Source organism: Urocampus carinirostris, chromosome 5 (assembly GCF_059441175.1).
Source record: "Urocampus carinirostris isolate Australia breed hairy pipefish chromosome 5, RoL_Ucar_1.0, whole genome shotgun sequence".
Classification (NCBI taxonomy): domain Eukaryota; kingdom Metazoa; phylum Chordata; class Actinopteri; order Syngnathiformes; family Syngnathidae; genus Urocampus; species Urocampus carinirostris.
In genome coordinates, this window is record NC_142353.1 from 29,992,771 (window position 1) to 30,015,823 (window position 23,053).

At 41.0% G+C, this 23,053-nt stretch overlaps 1 protein-coding gene across 1 annotated transcript in view; it reads right to left on the reverse strand.

Moving 5' to 3' along the window:
• Positions 1–512: 512 nt before the first annotated feature.
• LOC148366010 (GDNF family receptor alpha-2-like) overlaps positions 513–23,053 on the reverse strand; it is a 162,701-nt gene continuing 140,160 nt past the window's right edge. Inside the window, exon 8 of the mRNA XM_088335137.1 lies at positions 513–1,559. Within this exon, the coding sequence (XP_088191263.1) occupies positions 1,422–1,559 (138 nt within the window). The 3' untranslated portion in view covers positions 513–1,421. The remainder of the gene's footprint in view (positions 1,560–23,053) is intronic.

Consider the following 23,053-nt stretch of genomic DNA (forward strand, 5'->3'; position numbering starts at 1 on the left):
ATCACTTGTCATGTATTTTTTGTGTTTTTGATGTTTATCATGTTGTGTATTTTGTCATGTATTCGGTCTTCTGTTTTATTATGATTTTGTTGACTATCTCTGCGTATTCTGCTGTGTTTTTTATCATTTATTTTGCCGTGTATTTTCTCATGTATTTTGTTGCGTATTTCGTCGTGTATTTTGTCGTGTTTTTGATTTTTGTCATGTCGTATATTTTGTCGTGGATTCCGTCTTCTATTTTGTCTTGTATTTTGTCGAATATCTCTGCGTATTCTGTCATGTATTTTATCATTAATATTGATGTCTATTTTGTCTTGTATTTTGTTGCGTATATTACATCAGGTATTTTGTCATGTTTTTGATGTTTATTATGTCGTATATTTTGTCTCCTATTTTGTCATTTATTTTGTCGGGTATTTTGTCATTTATTCTGTCCTGTATTTCGTCATGTATTTTCTTGTTTATTTCTTCATTTATTTTGTCATGTATTTTGATATAACAAAATGTTTTTTCAATTAGGGGCGGGTCAAACTGGCTAAACTTTCACCTACAGGTTGATCGAGTAGTGCACCGATCAACTGCAATGCCTTTCTTCTCAGAGGATAAGTGGAGCAAGACATTAATAGCCGATTTGTTCGTCACTTATAAACCCAAATAATGAAAAGTGCAAATGATACACAACGAATAAATGACAAAATACACAAGAAAATAAATACCTAAATAGATAAATGACAAAATGGATACATATATGAATGAATTGCATTTATGTAATAAATTTAGGTGGTTTATTTATGTGTTCATTTATTAATATGGAATATATTTGTAGATATTTATTTATTTATACATTTATTTTGAAATATGATATGTCATTTAAATGAGTATACCTTTCCTGACCTATAAGTATTTAAAAAAATGCATTTTTATGATTTCATAATGTTTTGCTTATTATCTAAATTAATACAGTGTTTTTTGGTTTTTTTTTTTACCACAAGGAGATACTAAATAATACACACTGTCCCTTTAATGGTCACGGATACGATACCAACACAGAGGACACTGAGTAGGTTTTTATAGATTACAGTTTACAATAATAAACACTCTGTAATCATCATCATCATTCTCGGGGGCCCTCGAGGCAACAAAAGGAGATCGATCGTGGAAATTCGTTACAAACCTTCACGCTGGCAATTTTCTCTTTTGTATCCTTTTGTGAGAAGTCCTTATGGGAGGGGGGTAGGTCCTTATGCCAGCGAGGGTCCGTGCTAGGAACAAAATTCTCCTTTTGACTTCAGTTCTTTATTTATTTTTTTATAATAACGTCCAGCATCGTCACCATCTTAATATCAGTCAGAGAAATACGATCTTCTCCTTTGGGAGGGTGACCTCCTTTCCGGACCCCCTTCCCACCCCTCCTGGCACTTCTATAAGGCATGTGGGGCCGGGAAAAGAGCCAATGCCAGGCCGGGGAGAAGAGCCCAGACGTTGGCACGGGCACTGGCGCAGCGATCTCCCGGCAGGCCTTGGGGTTTGCCGGGCCCCCCGTCCCTCGGTTCGGGATACTAAAACACAAAAAGGGGGGAAAGAAAAGAGAGAATGTGAGTGAGATTCGGGGAAAAGGTTAGGCGTGACTCATGAGCCGGCGATGTGGCATTTGAGTCGGGGCGAAGTGGACGAGGTCCGAGAAGAAAGGGATGTTGATGAGTCAGAAAGTCCGATATTTTTTTTTTAATACGTGGGTGAGCGAATTTGTCACGAATGTGATATCGAATTGAAATGTCTTTATTGTCATTGATAACAACTTAGTAAACATTGTATGCAATGAGATTAGACATGGAACTCTAAGGTAAACATGTTGTAGACCACAGGTGTCAAACAGGCGGCCCGCGGGCCAGGACAGGCCCGCTAAGGGATTAAATCCGGCCCGCGAGACAACACTCAGAGAAGCGCAAGAGAAAAACAAACTGCAGGTTGAAATATGTCAACTTGATGTTGCCAAAGCCAGGTTCCTCTCACAAAGACACTGTACTTGTATTTGTTTCTCTCTCTTTCTCTCTCCCTCTTTTCCACCGCTTTTCTCCCACTCTCTGACTCTGTCTCTTTCACTCTCTGTGTCTCTATTTTTCTCTTCCTTTGTTGCTCTTTGCCTCTTTCTCTGTCTGTGTCTTTTTAACTTTATTTGCTTTAACTTCCTTTTTTCCTTTTCTCTTTCTCTCTTCCTACCCTTCGCACTCTCTTTTCTCTCCTTCTGTCTTTCTATTTCTCTTTGGATTTCTTTCTTCCTCTCCGCTTCTTTCCCCCTCTCTCATGACTTCTCTTTTTATCTCTTTTGTTGCTCATGTTCTCTCCCTTCTTTTCTTTATTTGTCCTGCCCTCTCTCCTTTTCCCTCCCTCTTTTCTTGTTTCTTTATCTCTCTTTTTCTTTCTCTTTAATCTACTAGTCCGGCCCCCGACAGAATATTTGTTCTATCGTGTGGCCCCCAAGTTAAAATTAGTTTGACACCCCTGTTGTAGACTGTAAAGAGGAAAAAAAACGATACAAGACTTGACAGGATGAAAGGCACTAAAAGTATGTGCAACTAGTGCCTAGAGACTGGCCTAAGTTACAATAACAGTGCAAAGCTCGTGAATGAGAGAGAATAGTGCATCGTAACAATAGTGCAATGAAACGTATTGCAATATTTAGCAAAAACAAGAACCCCAAAATGAGTCTAAAGGTAAATCTAAGCTTAAAACACACTTCTACTTTATAGCATATGAATAACCTATATTTTATGTCGACAATATCTGTGTATTATTTGCCCTCATGTAAGTTTTAGATGAGGGGATGGTGTCATGATAGTTTGTAATCATAGTTTGCAATAGTCTTGGATCTGTGCAGCCCTTTGAGACTCTTTGTGATTAAGGGCTATACAAATAAACATAACTTGACTTGAATTGACTATTGTAGAGAATGCCCTGCTACAAATACATTTCCCCTAAGCTTTTTCAGCCACAACATCTGCCAAAACAAAGAAGGAACCTCAAAAAACTCACAAGTCGTTTCCTGAGACCCTTCCTTTCTCCTAAAGTGAACAAGGGCAAGGTACACTAGTGCTTAAGGACAAAGACGTTTTCTCCATCTACAGGAAGTGACCTGACTCTCCAGCTAAATAATAAACATTTGAACTCCAAAACTGTTCAAAGATTTTTCATTTGCATTTGTATGTCGTCATGATTCATGCTAGAGATTTATTTCGTGTCCGGATTAAATTTGCCTATCAATCAATCAATCGGAGAACTTTATTTTGAAAAGCAGAGCAGGGAACTTCAACCGGTCACAAGCACACGCCTCTGGTGACCCATACCATCACTGCATTTAAAAGGCAGGTGCGAACGTTTTTTCCTGGGGCTGGGAGCACAAGGGGGCTCGCTGACCTTAATTTCCCGGGTTGGCCTTTCCCGCAGACAAACCCTAACCCTAACCCTAACCCTGGGCTGCCATAGAGCCTGGGCGGCCATGGAACCACGGAGCCGGACCGGCCCGCAGCCACCTCCTTCTCCCTCTCTTTTTGCTCAAGGAACAAACGATGAGCTCTACAAAAAAGTAGGAAAGCTTTTCAAACGTCCAAGACGCCATGCGGCCCCACCTGCTGGGTGATTTTCTCACCAGCAAATTGGATTCTAAAGACAATAAATCAAAAGTTAAAGCGATTCCTCCCCACAGTATACATTTCAACAGTTTCGTGCAATATCATTTAGCAGCAACAAAAGAAAATAAAAACCCCGAATAAGTCTGTTAGCGGAGGTCTGTACGCTGGTTTAAGGTGGTAATGGCGCAAGAGGTTGGTTATCATTGTTTGGACTAACGTGTCTCTTTGTAACGCGGTCCTGGAACGTGATTCATTTTCTAAGTATCGGGTCCTGTAATGCATTTTAATAACATTTTGTAACTCTACTGTTGTTACTACATTGTACATTATTGCATTACTCAATAAATGCAGTTCTAGTACTGCATTACAATGTCCCCTATCGAGTGAACATACTTGCTTTACTTACGTTGTCACATACAACCCACGATCCATTAGCAACATACACTGAGGGGTGCGCGTGTTTATATTTGCATGCAAATTATAACTGAATATAGTTATCGTGGCGCCGTCTCAAGCACATAGAACGAGGATGCTGAATTTCTTGTCATGGATATTTTCTAACCAGAGTATACGTTGAATTCAAGCCAACTTTAGGACTATACAAAATAATACAAATACTAATCATGGGGTCATCTTATATGCACATATTTGGTTGTGTGTCAATAGAAGCGGAGAGTAGGCACTGAGCAAGGAAGTGTGGCTTATACATATATATATATATATATATATGTTTTAGATCAGGGGATGGTGTAATAATAGTCTGTGGTTTGCAATAATCTGTGGTCTGTGCAGCCCTTTGAGACTCCTTGTGATTGAGGGGTATTCGAATAAACATGACTTGACATGACTTATACAGCAACAACAAACCAACTGAAAATCAATGGGGCAAACAGAATTTATGCTAAACATGCGCTGATTTTGTTTATTTTCTTTGTATAATTGTTTTTTAAAACTTCTTTGTCAGTACCAGGAAATGAAGAAATATTTCTTGGGGTGACAAAATGAAAACGGAACGTCTTGGCAAGTGTTCATTTGCAAGCTCTCAAAATTGTACAAACCAGGATATATGAAAGCGTTGCTGCTTCCAAGGCTCTTTTTTCTCTATATCTTTTGTTATGTGACTATTTTAAAGCATTTTTAGGGGGTTGGCTTCCTTGCAAGTAAATACAGTAATTTGTAACTGGATCAGAGTTTTTGTTGTCAGTAATCTGAGGGTAAGTTGAGTCAGGGCGAAGGTGGACGCCGTCCAAGAAGAAAGAAAATTATGAGTCAGAAAGTCGAAATTTTGAATAATGGGAGACTGACTTTGTCACCGATGTGATATTGGTGTTTATTGGAAAGGGGCGGAGTCAAGAAATTGGAAATTGGGATAGAAGTAATATCGGGCCTTAAAACATCCAACATTATGTAGGAGAGTGTTGAGAGAGCCTTAGAGTACAGGGGAAAGAAATAGATAGAGAGAGATCCTGTGAACAAGTGTAGGTGTGTAAGAGTTTGAGTTGTGTGTGAAAGTGTGTGAGAGAGTTTTCATAAGAGAAAGAGAGAGTGTGAGAGTGATTGTTAGAAAGGGAGTGTGTGAAAGAAAGAGAGAAAGTTAGAGTAAGTGTAAGAGAAAGAGAGAGGGAGGGAAAAAATAGAGAGAAGGAGAGAGGATGGGAGAAAGAGAGAGAAATGAGAGAGAGAGAGCAAGTATGTAAGAGAGAGTTTTGAGAGAGCCTCAGAGTACAAGAGAGAGAAAGAAAGAGAGAGATCCTCTAAGTAGGAATGTGAACGAGTGTAAGTGTGTAAGAGTTTAAGAGGTGTGGCAAAGTGTGTGAGAGAGTTTTTATTAGAGAAAAAGAGAGTGTGAGAGTGATTGTTAGACAGGGAGAGTGTCTGGAAGGGAGTATTAGAGAGAAATAGATAGTCTGGAAGGGAGTGTGAAAAGAAAAAGAGAAAGTTAGAATAAATCTAAGAGAGAGGGAGAGAGAGACGAACTGTGAGTAGGAATGTGAATGAGTGTAGGTGAGTAAGAGTTTAAGAGTTGTGTGAAAGTGTGTGAGAGAGTTTTCATTCGAGAAAGAAAGAGTGTGAAAGTGATTGTTGGAAAGGGAGAGTGTCTAGAAGGGAGTGTGTGAAAGAAAAAGAGAGAAAGTGAGAATAAGTCTAAGAGACAGGAAGAGAGACAAACTGTGAGTAGGAATGTGAATGAGTGTAGGTGAGTAAGAGTTTAAGAGGTGTGTGAAAGTGTGTGAGAGAGTTTTTATTCCAGAAAGAAAGAGTGTGAAAGTGATTGTTGGAAAGGGAGAGTGTCTAGAAGGGAGTGTGTGAAAGAAAAAGAGAGAAAGTGAGAATAAGTCTAAGAGACAGGAAGAGAGACAAACTGTGAGTAGGAATGTGAATGAGTGTAGGTGTGTAAGAGTTTAAGAGGTGTGGGAAAGTGTGTGAGAGAGTTTTCATTAAAGAAAGATAGGGTGTGAGAGTGATTGTTGGAAAGGGAGAGTGTCTAGAAGGGAGTGTGTGAAAGAAAAAGAGAGAAAGTGAGAATAAGTCTAAGAGACAGGAAGAGAGACAAACTGTGAGTAGGAATGTGAATGAGTGTAGGTGAGTAAGAGTTTAAGAGGTGTGTGAAAGTGTGTTAGAGAGTTTTTATTCCAGAAAGAAAGAGTGTGAAAGTGATTGTTGGAAAGGGAGAGTGTCTAGAAGGGAGTGTGTGAAAGAAAAAGAGAGAAAGTGAGAATAAGTCTAAGAGACAGGAAGAGAGACAAACTGTGAGTAGGAATGTGAATGAGTGTAGGTGTGTAAGAGTTTAAGAGGTGTGGGAAAGTGTGTGAGAGAGTTTTCATTAAAGAAAGATAGGGTGTGAGAGTGATTGTTGGAAAGGGGGAGTGTCTAGAAGGGAGTGTGTGAAAGAAAAAGAGAGAAAGTGAGAATAAGTCTAAGAGACAGGAAGAGAGACAAACTGTGAGTAGGAATGTGAATGAGTGTAGGTGTGTAAGAGTTTAAGAGGTGTGGGAAAGTGTGTGAGAGAGTTTTCATTAAAGAAAGATAGGGTGTGAGAGTGATTGTTGGAAAGGGAGAGTGTCTAGAAGGGAGTGTGTGAAAGAAAAAGAGAGAAAGTGAGAATAAGTCTAAGAGACAGGAAGAGAGACAAACTGTGAGTAGGAATGTGAATGAGTGTAGGTGTGTAAGAGTTTAAGAGGTGTGGGAAAGTGTGTGAGAGAGTTTTCGTTAAAGAAAGATAGGGTGTGAGAGTGATTGTTAGAAAGCGAGAGTGTCTGGAAGGGAGTGTGTCAAAGAAAAAGAGAAAGTGAGAGTAAGTGTAAGTGTAAGAGAGAGGGAGAAAGAGATTAAGAAAGAGAGAGAGTGTGTAAGAGAGAGAGAAAGGTAGAAAAAGACAAGAGAGAGAGAGAGAGAGCAAGTATGTAAGAGAGTGTCGAGAGAGCCTTGGAGTGCAAGAGATAGAGAAAGAGAAACTGATAAAGTGTGTGTGTGTGTGTGTGTGTGTGTGTGTGTGTGTGTGTGTGTGTGTGTGTGTGTGTGTGTGTGTGTGTGTGTGTGTGTGTGTGTGTGTGTGTGTGAGAGGGATACTATGAGAGAGAGTGTGAGAGAGTCAGTTTGCGTGAGAGATACTGAGAGTGTAAGAGAAACAGAAAGCGAGCGCTTGTGAGTGTATGCAAGAGCATTTGAGAGAGAGTGCGAGAGTGTTTGAGACAATATGTGGAAGAAAGAGTGAGAGAGAATATATCCTCGCAGAGTAAATAAAATGATAGGATAACTCAATGATCACTCCGGCTGAAAGACATTGTTCCTTCCCGGGAAAAGTTGGGAAATCTTGAAACAGAATCCACCAAAAAGCAAGGATGGTGTGGGTGGGGAGTGGGTGTTTACAGAGCCTTGTGTTGCTGCAGCCAGATGTGTAACTAAAAGCCAATTAATTCTTCTGCTCATCCATGTGTAGCGCCAGCCTGTTGACACGCGTCCAGATCGCCGACCGCAGCTTACGTGGGCCGGCACAGTGTCAACGCATTGACGCACCGTGACGGACGGGACCGCGTCCAAATCCCAGCTCGCCGACTTGTTGACAAAAGTGTACCGGCGAGTGCTCCACCACCGATCTATTTTTTTTAGACGATCGATGGAACTCAATTGAGCTGAAAATCAACAAACGAGTGGCTGTGGAAAAGTCTACACACCCCTGGCCAAGTGCTGCACATGCCAAGTAACATGTAAACGAAATACAACACTGTTTAGTTTGTTTCGTCTGATTGGTTGTTTTCCTTGATTAGTGGTTTTTCAAAAAATGGAATTCGGATGGGGCCAGGGTGGGGTGAAAACATATTCAATGACAGTGTTATTGTCATGATTACTGATTCAGGGCACCCGTTGGCGCCAACAGCCCTGAGAGCTGATTGGTTCAGAGACTTCTTTTAAACCCCCAGCTTTCAAGAGGAAGCCGTCAGATCGTTGTGAACCTTTGCTCCCAGCTAGGCAAGCTTATTCCGTCCGACAATTTCCTGCCCTGTTTTCTCCTGCCTGATACCTGTTGCCGACCTGTTTCTGGACCCGTTTCTGCCCTGATGTGCCATCCGTGCCACCCATCTGTTTTGCCCTGTTTCCTGCCTGATATCTGTTGCCGACCTCTTTTCTGAACTCGATACCGCCCTTGCTCTCCCATTCCGGCTAATGACCAGTATTTCTGCAGTCTACGATTATCCTCGCTCGACACGGAAGTGCCACTTCCCGTTTTCGCCACCTGCTACCCGTGTCTGTCGATCATCGGATCGTGGAAGCAAGCCCTGCTCTTCCTCTATATAAATAAAACTGAGTAAATGAACGCAACTGGGTCCTTTCTTCGTTTTTGGCCAGTAACAGTTATACCCTGCACACTAATGTCCAGTTAAAAATATTATAGTTTTCTTATACAAGAGAGAGAAAAAGAGAGAGAGGGAGACAGGAAGACCTAAACATGAATAGGGTGAAACGTGCTTTGGTTGTGAGGTCGGTTAATTTATTGGATGCAAGAGTGTTAGCAAGGGGTAGATGTGAATGGCCATAGATAGATAATGACTGATATCGACGTAGCTCAAACTGGGCTCCCGAGTGGCCTGCTTGGCCAGGGGACGAGGTAAAATCGAACCATGTGACGCAAAGGGGGTAAACCAGTGTATGCTTTTGGGCCTCTCTGGTGATGAAGGGTTACACGGCACAGCAATCACCCCCTTGTTGTACTGTGGGCTTAATGTTCAATGTTAGGTCTGGAATAGCAAAGTGGAATGAATGTTTGGTAAATCTGAGTGGGTTTTGAATCCAGCCACCTCCAATTATGTAATGATTGCCGATTCAAGGCACCTGTGACTGCCCAATTGGCGCCAACAGCCCTGAGAGCTGATTGGTTCAGAGACTCCTTTTAAACCCCCGGCTTTCAGGAGGAAGCCGTCAGATCGTTGCGAACCTTTACACCCAGCTAGGCAAGCGCTTTCCGTCTGACAATCTCCTGCTCTGTTTTCTCATGCCTGATTACCCGTTGCCGACCTGTTTCTGGACCCGATTCTGCCCTGTTCTGCCACCCTGACATCCGACCTGCTTTGCCCCGTTACCTGACACCTGTTGCCGACCTTGTTTCTGAACTTGATACCGCCCTTGCTCTCCCGTCCTGGCTAAAGACTAGTATTCCTGCAAATCTACGATCATTGCAAGTGCTACTTCGGCATTTCAAGCCACCTGCTACCCTTGTCCGTCAATCCTCAGATTGTGGAAGCAAGCCCTGCTCTCCCTCTTTATCAATAAAACTGAGTAAACGAATGCTACTGGGTCCTGTCTCTGTTTCTGGTTCATGACAAATGAGGGGAAATGGATTTATATATATACATACAGTATAATATACAATCAGTATCACAAATGTAATGAACAATGTCTAAGGGCAAATCCCTCTTTTAATGGGGATGAGAACTCCCCACAATATGCAAAAATCCAGGATGTTGTTTTCAGTAGTTGGCAGGCCTTTTCCTTGATGTCGCTATTTTGAATGGTGACATGATCCGAAAAGACGCGACGTATACAACTCGAAGGAGCGTGGAAAACGGATTCATTCAAAAGAACGGACCGCACTTGAGCGTCAGTTACGGTAACAGCGTTGTAATGGAAGGAAAACTATATTGTTAGATTAACCGGTTACTGAAAAAAAAAAAAAAAAACGCCGTTATTCCCAACACTGCTAGTATGCGAGTACATTTGGTAGGGGTGATACGGTATACTTTGCTCACGATTCGATTGTATCTTAAGTTCCCAATTCCATTTATAATAATTGCGATTCCAATATAACTGATGATTGTGTTTTAATAGTATTTTCGAAAAAGCAAGACACTTATGTGAATTTTATGTCACAGGTTGGCAAACTACGGCCCGGGGGCCACATGTACATACAGCCTGCGACAAAGTTTGCAGACAGTTTTGGTCATGTCTAGCTCCGTCTTCCCGGGAATTCTATTAATTTGAAAAGGTATCCATACTTTGGATTTAAAATACATGCAGTGTTCTTGTTTGCCTGCGTCCCCGCGTCTAGACGCAACATTTTTGCTGGGGACGCATCGTGTCAAATCAACGTGCGTCCCCGGGACGCAACCTTTTTGCCACAAAATTGTCATTATTACCCGATTACTTTTTCTTAACAAAGATTTACCGCACTCCAAAGTTTTCGTCAGGCAGATTCGCCATTGTTGTTTTGGTCTCGTGGTTCAAGTTTTTGTCTGCACGCCGATCTCGGCCAACGAGATCTCGTTGTGTAGTGAAAGGAAGTCCGTCCTTTTTTAGAGAGCTCACTTGCTTTGATGATTTATATTACAAATTATGTTGCATAAAGAAGTTAAGAAAAAAAAGAAGTATAAAAGGAGAAAATAAAAAAAAGACAGGTTTGTGGTTATCCCTTTAATAGGTATATTACCAACAATAATTTGATGCAGAAAATGAATTCATAATTTGATGATTAAAACTGAATGAATATATAGATTCATATTATATATTTGTCGCCGATTTACGATTTCAACCTCGATAACACTAAATTTTGGGGACCCATAGATCTCTGTTGGGACCCATAGATTTTTGAGCATGCGAGTCCCCAGGACCCATAACTTTTCAGAGGTAAAATGAACTCAGTACATGGACGCCAGCCTTAGTTCTTGTTGCTCGTTTCTTTCTCCATTTTATAAATTGTTTACTTACCCGCATGTTTACATATTGGATATGAAGTAAAAAAAAACGATTGCAGGAAGAAACATCGATTTTATAATTCGCCAAGTATAAAATATCGTTGTATACATGAATCAATTTTTTTTTGTCCCACCCCTATTATACGGTACTCGTCGTTTTGGTTTGGCTGGTCACTTGTTTTGTTTTGTTTTTTAGAAAAAAGTGAATATATTGTATTTGTACTTCAAACTGCACAACCCTTTTGCAGTGTTCATTTTACCTCTGAAAAGTGATGGGTCCTAGGGACTCGCATGCTCAAAAATCTATGGGTCTCAACGGAGATCTATGGGTCCCCAAAATTTAGTGTTATCGAGGTTCAAATTGTAAATCGGCGACAAATATACAATATAAATCTATAAATTCATTCAGTTTGAATCATCACAGTTTATTGGTAATACAAATCAGTTATCACTTCAAGATCTTTCAGTTCACAACAATATTGTACATTATACAAAATAATATTGCTGAAATAATCATATTAATCTATATTTTCATTCAGTTTTAATCATCAAAGTTAATTGGTAATACAGAGCAGTTATCACTTCAGATTTTTGAGTTCACAATATTGTACATTATACAAAATAATATTGCTGACATATTATTCTATATTTTCATTTAGTTAATTGGTAACACAAAGCAGTTATCACTTCAGATTTTTAGGTTCACAATATTGTACATTATACAAAATAATATTGCTGAAATATTAGTCTATATATTCATGCAGTTCTAATCATCACAGTTAATTGGTAATACAAAGCAGTTATCACTTCAGATTTTTCAGATTTTTGCTAGTATTGTTTTTTCATTTTCTTTTGTCAAATCGTTCGCTTCAACACACGTGTTTTCCTTGCCTCAACGATCTTCTGAAGAATTTCTCCACCGTTTTTTCGTGCCAGAATTATTGCCGTTGTTATCACTTTCTGCATTATATTTAAAATTACCAATTTTGTGTTGATTTTCACCTAACACTAACTGTTTTTTCGGAGGCATACGTAACCTTCACTTTCATTCGACGACAACTACCACAACAATGACGTATTCTCGAAGCAACGAGATCTCGTTTGCCAAGATCAACGTGCAGACGAAAACTCGAACCGCAAGACCAAAACAACTATGGCGGATCTGCCTGACGAGAAGTTTGGAGTGCGGTAAATTAAAAAAAAAAAATGTAATCGGGTAATAATGACAATTTTGTGTCAAAAAAGTTGCGTCCCGGGGACGCACGTTGATTTGACACGATGCGTCCCAAGCAAAAATGATGCATCGAGGACGCAGGGATGCGGGCAAACGAGAACACTGCTTTTGTTGGAAACATTTGAGAAGTGACATTTTTATCTTGATTTGATTGCAGCTTCTCATTGGGGTTGAATCATGGGTCCTCAAATCAGACCAGTTGATAACCCCGGATCTATATCACTGGCTGTCTAGTAGTTAGGGCCCGGTCACACAGCCTTTTGCGTCTGTATCAGGGGTAAAATTTTGCGTTTTTTTTTGCCCGTGGTTGCCCGCGGTAGAAAATGCGCAAAATTGGCCAACCCGCTGTTCATTCTTGGTATGCCCGCAAAACAGACGCCGGCGACTGTTCCGCTTCCTCATCGCGTCAGTTCCACGTCCTTTCAGCGTGTGGGCCACGGGTATAAAAGCTGCCGAGCTGTAGAAATCATAACCGCTCAAGACACAGTCCCGTGAAGATCAAGATTTCAAGCTATGGCACCGAAGAAGAAGCCAATATGTTATTATTGTAATCGTGTAACAAACGTGCTATGACCATGCTCCACCCGCGATTACTCGCTAAAATTCCGCGTCCTACCCGCGTGTAACCGCGCCCTGGCCGCGGCCGTAGCATGTCATTCCGCGTCTGTACCGCGTCATATCCGCGTGTGTACCACGTGTGCCGCCCGCGGTTACCCGTGGTCTAAAGTTTTGAGCAGCGCAAAAGTTTTGAGCAGCGCAAAAGTTTTGAGCAGCGCAAAAGTTTTGAGCAGCGCAAAACTTTTTCGCGCGGCCAACCGCGTGTGAATTTCTTGCCGCGTGTAAAGCACGGCTTGATCTCGTCTGTATCGCGATCTCAAAGCGTCCAACAGTGTCTGCTTCACGGGCAGAAATTTCTGGTCGTGATTCAGCCGCGATACAGACGCAAACGGCTGTGTGACCAGGCCCTTAGGAAGGAATCAGTACCCGGTTCAATTCCCATTGCATCCTATGTCTTGCAACAAAAAAATATCGTGAATTATACACAAATAAATGCAGAGACTCATTTATTCTCACAATTGCAAACGCCCCCTTTAACTTTCAAGTTAATTCTCGCCATAGAAGCGCATTATCAGAGCCAGTAGAGCTCCTCAGTTCCCGGGACGGATATTTCCTCCCACATGTTTACTCACTTAGCACGGGATAAAGCCGGCAGTCAGGAATGGAAGTGACGTGAGGAATAATTACGCATCTCAATGAGTTGTGGAGTGCTCTCTCTGTGTGACTGACCCGAGCCGGTTGAGTCACAAGCTTCCCGTGCCTCACTGCGCCAAGTAGCAGAGGTTAGCGCTTTCTACATGTGTGTAGTTAATAAGGCGGCAATCCATACGTGAAAATATTAATTTGTAAATACACACGCCCAAGATTGTGCTCAGGGCTACTGTCAAATTGTATCTCTAAAAAATAATAAAAAAAAAATAAATATATATATATATATATATATATATATATATATATATATATATATATATATATATATATATATATATATATATACTAATATATATATATATATATATATATATATATATATATATATATATATATATACACACATGGAAGCACAAAAAAGCAGAAATTCTCCTCATGGAGATATTCTCTCTACCGTATATACTCACATTAAAGTAAATTAGGGCTGCAACTAACGACATCTTCAATAGTCAACTAGTCACTGACTATGGAAATGATTAGCTGAATAATGTAATAGTTATTTATTTGATTATTGAATTTAGCATGTAATTGATTGAACTGGGTTCTTTGGATCCTTGAAGTATTAAAAGGAATTAAATCCATTATTGTAAAAACAAAAGGCTTTAATTGGTATTAATATGTCTTAAATCAGATTTTCTGCTGACAACACACTAATAAGTATATATGTTGGAATTAAAAAGATTTAGTAATATGTATTATTTGTGTTTTTGTGTAATTCACCGGTTTACTCTTGTGGAAACACCCACAGTAAAATTTACAACTATACAATAGCATACTCGAATCATAGTATCAGCCTATATGTGCATATTTGGTTATGTGTCACCAGTATCAAACGGCATGTGGTCCTTTTGGAGGGGTCTGTCACGATCCTCTCAGTTGCCCGCTGATTGCCCTCACCTACGCTCACTCCTTGAGCTCCAGCGACCAATCATTTCCTAATTATCCCTCTTCCTATTTAAGCGCTTCTTTTCTGGTCACTCTTGGTCAGTCCATCAGGGAACCTGCACATGCAAGGCAAGCACTTTTGACTCTAGCTACCATTTTGATTCTCACCTGTTCCTTCATCCTGTGATCTGCCTGCCCACCTCGTCTTCGTGCCTGATTCCTTCCCCTGATTCCTGCTATCGATCCCCAGCCCCTGGATTCCCGATCGTCTCTGGTTCCATGACTTGCTTCTGATCCCCGACCACGATTTGTTGTCCTCTCTCGGCTTACCGACTTGCTCCGATCCACGACTAGGTTTTGTTCTCCTCTCCGGGCTATCAGATTTGCTCTGATCTACGATCACGCTCTGCTCTCCGTCCCTGGCTGTCCGCCTCCCTGGGCTTCCTGTTTCACCTGACCAGCGAGCAACAGATCGCTGTTTTTTTCTTCTGTCCCTGACTCACCCGAACCCTTAAGTCAAGTCAAGTCAAGTCAAGTCATATTAATTTGGATAGCCCCTAATCACAAAGAGACTCAAAGGGCTGCACAGATCACATATTATTGCAAACCACAGACTATTACGACACCGTCCCCTGATCTAAAACCTACATGAGGGCAAATAATACACAGAAGAGAAACGGTAATAATTAGAAAATTACTTGAAGAGCTGTGAGCCGCTGCGTCCATGCGTCCATGTGTGAAACGTTACACATTTGGGTCCACTGTTTGTTCCGGTCATTACAGGGTCGGGCGTGGCCAATCAATGAAGCAATTGTGCACAGAATTTACAGTAAAAGTGTGCTCAATTTTGGTCTTTTTTCGTTCTGAAATTATTTTTGCAGCACACCAAGCCTGGAGTAAAACCAAGCGTCTTGGACAGTAGCCGTAGATGAAGAAGGAGCTCTTAGAGTGGTTTGAAGCCCACACACAAAATAAATATGGAATGTTTCGGCCAAGTGTTCATTTGCGAGCTCTCAAGATTGCATAAACCAAGAAATATAAAGGCTGCACTGCTTCCACAATTTGAACGTATCCAGGGTTACTTTAACTGTATTACTTTCAATTACTTTTGGATTACTCCAATACCAAATATGCTATTAAAAGACAAAAGAAACTAAATATGAATAAAATTATGACTCACAACACGTGGTAAGCTTTCTCTCCTGGCTTTGATCTCTTTGATCTCCGGCAAAACTAACATAAAATGCGACAGAAACAAAATGAAAATAAATCCAAACAGCTTGCCAACATCATTTTTGCCGTTCCATGTTTTCCGTTACTCCCCAAGCCTGCACAAAATTTAGTAATTTCATTCATATTTAGTTTCTTTTGTCTTTTATTAGCATATTTGGTATTGGAGTAATCCAGAAGTAATTGAAAGTAATCAAGTTAAAGTAACCCTACCCAACCCTGAAGGTAACATTCTCATTCTCATGTTTTCTTCTATTTTTGTTATTATGTGGCTACTTTAAATCAGTGTTTGGGGGTTAGCTCCTATGCAAGTAAATACAATAATTTGTAACTAGATGGTAACTTTTAGAGTCACACAGTCGTTTTTGGTGTTAGTAATCTAGTGAGTAACTGAATACTTTTAAAATGAAGTATCAAGTTACTGTAAGGAATTACTGTTTTTCAGTAATCCACCCAACACTGCTTGTATAATACAAAAACTTTGCTGGTTTGTGTTGTTTTCATTCATTTGCCGTTCCAGTTTTGGTGTCGGTTCATTAACAACACAATAAACAACAATTTTAACGGCGACCGCGGCCTTTTGCAGGGCGAACATACGTCTAACGGAGCAACCGCGCGTGTTTCCACCTAGTCAAGCGTGAATACTCTCGTCCCGAAACTACGCGCTCGCTCGAAAGTCCATTAACGTTCTCCACTAACAGAAGTCAAATAAGGTTCTCCCAATTTATCCGTCATCGCGGTCTGACAAGTTTTAATTGCCGGCCGTAGAACGCGAGGGCGCCCCAAAACGTCCCCATAGCTGGCTCGCTAATTATAGACTTCACGCTTGAGTAATCACACGTCTTATTGTTTCCTAATTACCATTTTTACAATAAATTAAATGCAACCTCGCTGTTGGACAGGCGGGCATCGGTGCATCAATACTGCGACAATCCTCTGGAGAAAATGTCGACATCTCCCATTGTGCAGGTTTTTTTTCTGTAATTATAATTCTTCTCATTACAAAAGCAGGTTTAAGTGTCTATGCGACAATACCGTGTGAATAAGGTGCTTTCAATGACCACCGACGCAATTGTGATTCGTCATCCAGGCTATTGCTGTCAGCAAGGAACAGCAGAGGACATTTTTGTCTGGCCTGGCGGCTCTTTTTTGCGATTATTTCTGCCTAAAATGAACTGTTCTCGTGTGGCCGCGGATCATTATTCCCAATCCCATGTTGCTGTGAGTGGGGACAGGCAGGCAGAAAGCACATTTGTCTGGAGGTGTGCCCATTCTGGTATACCTAAAATGAAATGCACGCTTGTGGCCGTGATCCTTTAGCCATGGTTGACTATTGCTAAGAGCAGGGGCCGGCAGAGCTTATTTATTTTTCAGTTCGGAACGCTATTGTGAGCCGCCTAAAATGAACTGCACTGTTTTTGCTATCCATTATCCACAGTCGACCATTGCAGAGGGATGGGCTGAGGGAGACAATTTGTGTCATGCTTGGTGGTTCGTTTTCTCTGTTCTTTCCGCATAAAATAAAACCTACCTATGCGCCTATGATCCATTATGCACGGTTAACTATCGCTGTAAACAGCGGCAGGCAGAGTGTATTTATTTTTTAGTTCGGAATGCTAATGCATTTCATTGTGGCCCGCCTAAAATGAACTGCACTGTTTTTGCTGCTATCCATTATCCACAGTCGACTATTGCAGAGGGATGGGCCGAGAGAGACAATTTGTGTCATGCTTGATGGTTCATTTTCTCTGTTCTTTCCGCATAAAATAAACCCTACCTGTGTGCTCATGATCCATTATGCACGGTCAACTATCGCTGTAAACGGTGACAGGCAGAGTGTATTTATTTTTCAGTTCGGAACGCTAAAGCATTTCATTGTGGAACTCCTAAAAACAACTGCACTGTTTTTGCTGCTATCCATTATCCACAGTCGACTATTGCAGAGGGATGGGCCGAGAGAGACAATTTGTGTCATGCTTGATGGTTCATTTTCTCTGTTCTTTCCGCATAAAATAAACCCTACCTGTGCGCTCATGATCCATTATGCACGGTCAACTATCGCTGTAAACGGTGACAGGCAGAGTGTATTTATTTTTCAGTTCGGAACGCTAAAGCATTTCATTGTGGAACTCCTAAAAACAACTGCACTGTTTTTGCTGCTATCCATTATCCACAGTCGACTATTGCAGAGGGATGGGCCGAGAGAGACAATTTGTGTCATGCTTGATGGTTCATTTTCTCTGTTCTTTCCGCATAAAATAAACCTTACCTGTGCGCTCATGATCCATTATGCACGGTCATCTATCGCTGTAAACGGTGACAGGCAGAGTGTATTTATTTTTCAGTTCGGAACGCTAAAGCATTTCATTGTGGAACTCCTAAAATGAACTGCACTGTTTTTGCTGTTATCCATTATCCGCAGTAGACTATTGCCTAGGGATGGGCTGAGAGAGACAACTTGTGCCATGCTAGGTCGTTCATTTTCTCTGTTCTTTCCGCATAAAATAAACCCTACCTGTGCGCCCATGATCCATTATGCACGGTCAACTATCGCTATAAACGGGGGCAGGCAGAGTGCACGTTATTAATGAGAGGAAGGGGCTACTTCAAGGATTTTTGCATATCTTGGGGGGCTTTCTGGTCCCCATTAACCACTATAAACGAGGATAACAGTAAAATGAATCACAATTGACAGATTGAAGAACTGGTACGTCAAATTTAGTCAAGATTTGTACAGGGGTCTTTCGCAAAGGTGAGAAAACATCATTTGTCTTCGAGCAAAAGAGAAAGGAAAAAAAGAGGGAAATCGTCTCGTCGCCGAGAGCACAGAATGAAATATTTCTTTTTGTTTCTCGAGAGAGTGAAAGGGAGTTTTAGGCAGTGGTCTTCTGTCATCGCTGTCACGATTCATTTGAACGCAACCTGATGGGGCCTTGTATTAAAAGAAAAAACATTTGCAGGCTTTCACACCGCCAGACCTTGAACCAGGTGCCGCTCCATTTCACGATGCAGACGTTTTTTTTCTAGACTTCGCTTCTATCTCTTTCTAGTCTTTTAATTTTTCTAGTACTTCTACTTTTATCCGATCTAATCTGACTTGTTCTTGTTTTTTGATTTTCTTCTAGAACTTGTTCTTCTTGTTTTTCTACTTTTAAACCACAGTTTTTTTCTACTACTACTTCTAGAATTCTACTTAGCGTTTTTCTGCTTCATCTAGTACTTAGACTTCTAGTTCAAACTTCTACCTCTAGGATTTGTTTGTGTAGTTGTACTTCTATTTTATCTGCTTCTTCAACTTCTTAGAGTACTTCAACTTCTATTTTATCCATATGGGCTTATTTTAGTCATCTTATTCTTTCTTCTTGTACTTCTAGTACTTTGACTTCTGGTTAAACTTCTACTTCGATGATTGTTTTTTTCGTACTTTTACTTCTATGTTATTTACTTTACGGATACTTCTGATTCTATTTCATCTACTACTTAGAGTTCTTGTACTTCTACTTCTATTTTATATACTTGTACATCTTCGACTTCTTCTTGTACTTCTACTTCTATTATATTTCTCACTTCTTTGAACTATTCTTGTACTAGTATTTTTACTTTTCGGTTTTCTACTTGTACTCGGAATACTTCTTCTTTTCATTATTGTAGTTCTACTTCTTTTATCACTCCTACTCCTAGTTTATGTACTTCTACCTTAACTCGACTCTTCTACTTACTATTAAGTACCGCTAGTGATTCAACTTCTTCAACTTGCATGTCTACTTCTTGCTATTTTACTCATTGTTTTCTACTTTTAGTTTTATTTACTTGAACTTTTTATCCTACTTAAACTCCTTAGTCAACTTCATTTTATTTTCCACCTTTACTTTGATTTCCTTGTCTTCAATTATTTTCTCTATAATGTATTATTTGCCTTCATATCCCATTTGAGATTTTTTAAGAATCTAGACAGTTTAAGAAAAATTGAGCTTGAGAAGCAATCCAGAAAGTGTCCTCAGGCTTGTATTTGAGGTCCTGTAATCCAGATGAAAACACCCTACCCTATGTGTTTTACTTATTTTTTTTCAGGGATGGCGGCTCTTTTTTCCATTCTTTCCGCCTAAAATGAATGTACCTGTCTGGCCAGATTCTGTTATCCCCGATTGCATCTTGTTACAACGAGGGGCTGGCGGCTTTTTTCTGCCAGTCTGTGTACCAAAAAGTGAACTTCACTCGTGTGACCACGATCCATTCTCCCCGATTGCATATTGCTGCAGGAAAAGACAGGCAAATCACTTCTTTTAGGCCTGGCTGCTCTTTTTTTTGGGTATTATTTTTGCTTGAAATGAGCTAGACCTGTACGTCTGAGATCAAATATCCCATATTGCACACTTTTTTGTTGCCCCCCCGGCTCTTTTATTGTCGTTATACTTGCCTAAATTGAACTGCGCTCATCTGGACGCAATTCATTATCTGCGAGCAGGGTCTGGAAGAGCATAGTTTTCTTTTTCAGTTCAAGCGGCTGAACCTTCTTATTGTGGCGCGCCCTAAATGAACTGCACCCTTACAGCTGCGATCCGTCATCCTGGTCTATTGCGCCACCAGTGGCCGATAAAGGGCCCTTTTGTAAGGGATGGCTGCTCTTTTTCAAATAGTTTCTGCCTAACATGAAATGAATCTGTGTGGCCATAATCCATTATCCCCTAGTCGCATAACGAGCAGGGGCTGGCAGAACACATTTTTGTTTGGCCTGCAAGCTCTCTTTTGTCATTACCACCTTTCCCCGTAAAATGAACTGCACTCGTGTTGCTGTTATCCATTATCCCCAATCCCATATTGCTGTGGGCATGGACTAGCAGAAGGCACTTTTGTCAAAAGACCTGCTGTTCTACACCGCATAAAATGAAATAAAATACTGTGGCCGTGATCCTTTATCTCTGGTCACCTATTGCTGAGAACAATAGGCTGAGTGCATTCTTTTGCGATTCAGGCCACTGAAGTGTGCCAATTGTGGCCCGGCTAAAACAGACTATACTGTTTGGTTTGCAATTAGAGGTAAGATCAGGCCCAAACAATTCAGCCCGACCCAACCCGAGTCGCGGGTATACAACTTAAACCTGCCAAACCTGATGTAATAACATGATTTGATAAACGAGCCCGAAATAAACCCGAAACTGTTATTCACCGCCAAAGTAAACACGAAGCTTTACTCCTGCCGTCCCTACTTTAGCGCCGAACTGTGCGTTTCACCTGAACCACGCAGCTTGAGGTTTACTTGGGGCCAAGTCCCTCAAAACAAGTGTGGTTTGCCACTGAAGTGCGCATCTCGGCGACATGCAGCGAACGAAAGTGAAACCAACAAAACGGCATCGAAAAGAAAAACCTATTCTGCAGATTACAAGCTGCGAATAGCAAACGATTTGGCCCAAAAGGAGAAAGTTTGGGAAGCTTGTAAGATATTGGCAAGAAGCGTGAATGACATCTGACATGAGGGAGGTGGAAGGAGGAAGCCGCTTGTCTTTTACCCCAGCACTGAGGATGAAAATTCATTTGGATTTACTGATAGTTTGGTAAGCATATAAGCAAGCTGTGTAGATCCCTCACAAAAGGAGAAAACAAAACAAAACAAAAACAAAAAAAAGGAGAAGCCCGACCGGTCCGACTTAATGATTGACACATAAAGCCCGAACCTGGACCGAAATTCAGGTTGGGTACAGGCCCAAGATCTCACCTCGAGTTGCAATTCATCAGTATTTGAGAACCTGTAATCCAGATTAAATACGCTACCTTCCATTTTTTTCTCATTTAGAGAAAGAAACGGATCATTTCAACAGATGACATCAGCTCGGGCGTAGCCCAAAGTGTCTTACGGGGAGAGACAGGATCTGATGCGGCAATTGCGCGGAGAGGCGTAGAGATTGAATTGCATGTGAGTTTGGACGCTTTTACCGCCGCCAAATCCTCCTTTCATGCTTTCCGGGTTGAGGGCTGATTTTGTTCTTCTCGGAGTAATAGGCCTATTTCCACAAATGTATGCAAAGACGGCCGGGATGTTCTCGCAGATGTGCGCCCAGACAAACGCTGCTTTCCCCCGCAGATAAACTCGTGCAGTTCACAATGAACGTGATTCGCTTACTAGTTAGGAAAAAACTTTTTCCCACGATTGAAGGGACAGTGTGTAATATTTGACTTGTAATGTCACTGGCATGTGTCCTGCATGGGTTTAAACCCCAACAGAGCTTGCTTGTTAAGTCAAGTCATGTCGAATACAGTGGAACCTCGGTTTTCGAACGCCTCTCAGGTCGAACAAATCGGAGTCCGACCAAACATTTCGAGAAAGTTCGAACGCCGGTAATGGGTGAGTGCGTACGCTAGGATGCGATGCTGAGCGGCGTACGGGTGTAGATCGCTCTTTTCGTGACCAACTGTTATCGCGTGTGGACGTGCTTCGTTTTCCTTTCGATTTTAATATAGGTGTACGAAGTGTTTTAGTCCCTAATTGTGCCTCCGAAGAAAGTCAGTGCAAGCAGCAAAGTTCCTACAGGTGAAAAAAGAAAAGTAGTGCGTACAACTATAGCATTTAAGAAAGAAATAATAGCAAAATATGAAGGAGGTGTGCGAGTGTCTAATCTTGCTAGGGAATACCCCACTGTCCACCTGCGCCTTCTGCTGACCACCACAAAGATAAAAAATCATATTTATAATTCTTTTCTTTATCCTTTTTTTTAATTTTTACACGTTCATGTTAGCGTAATCTTTCGTACGGAAGATCACGATAACGCGGATGTACGATTAGCCTGGGTTAGCTTTATGTTTACGGTGAACATTCAAGGTAAACATTCAGGGTGTTGGAACGGAGCCCAACTTTCAGGGTGTTGGAACGGAGCCCCCTTTCCAATGAACCGCTCACCACTTGTTGTGGAGACTCGGGTGCTAAATGACTTGTAAACGACCTGATTTTTTTATTTTTACACGTTCATGTTAGCGTAATCTTTTGTACGGAAGATTACGATAACGCGGACGTACGATTAGCCTGGGTTAGCTTTATGTTTACGTTAAACATTAAAGGTAAACATTCAGGGTGTTGGAACGGATTAAAACGATTTACATTATTTTTAATGGGAAAAATGATTTCGGTGATCGAACAAATCGGTTTTCGAGCAGGGTTCTGGAACGGATTATGGTCGAGAACCGAGGTTCCATTATATATTTGTATAGCCCTTAATTACAAAATGGCTCAAAGGGCTGCACAGGTTACAATTACACCAGCCCCCGATTTGAAACCAACTTGCGGGCAAGGGGAAAACTCAAAACCTCAGCATGAGGAGAAAAAGAAACCTTGAGATGGGGCCTTGCTAACCCCCGTTCCAGGGTGACCAGAGTGCAAGAGATTCAGCGTTGAGTAACATTACACAAAACATAGTACACGTCAATAAACGAAAACAATAGGTAATAGGTTGAAATTGTCCAAAAAGTGCACGTTACTGAACTTGGGCCAAATTGTGACTTCCACAAAAAGTTCTGGTGAAAATGTTCTACTATTCTCTAATATTATTTTTTCAATTCCTGCACAATAAAAAAAAACATAAAACAATTAAGAATAGATATTAATATAAAACAAAGAATCACTCATCAAT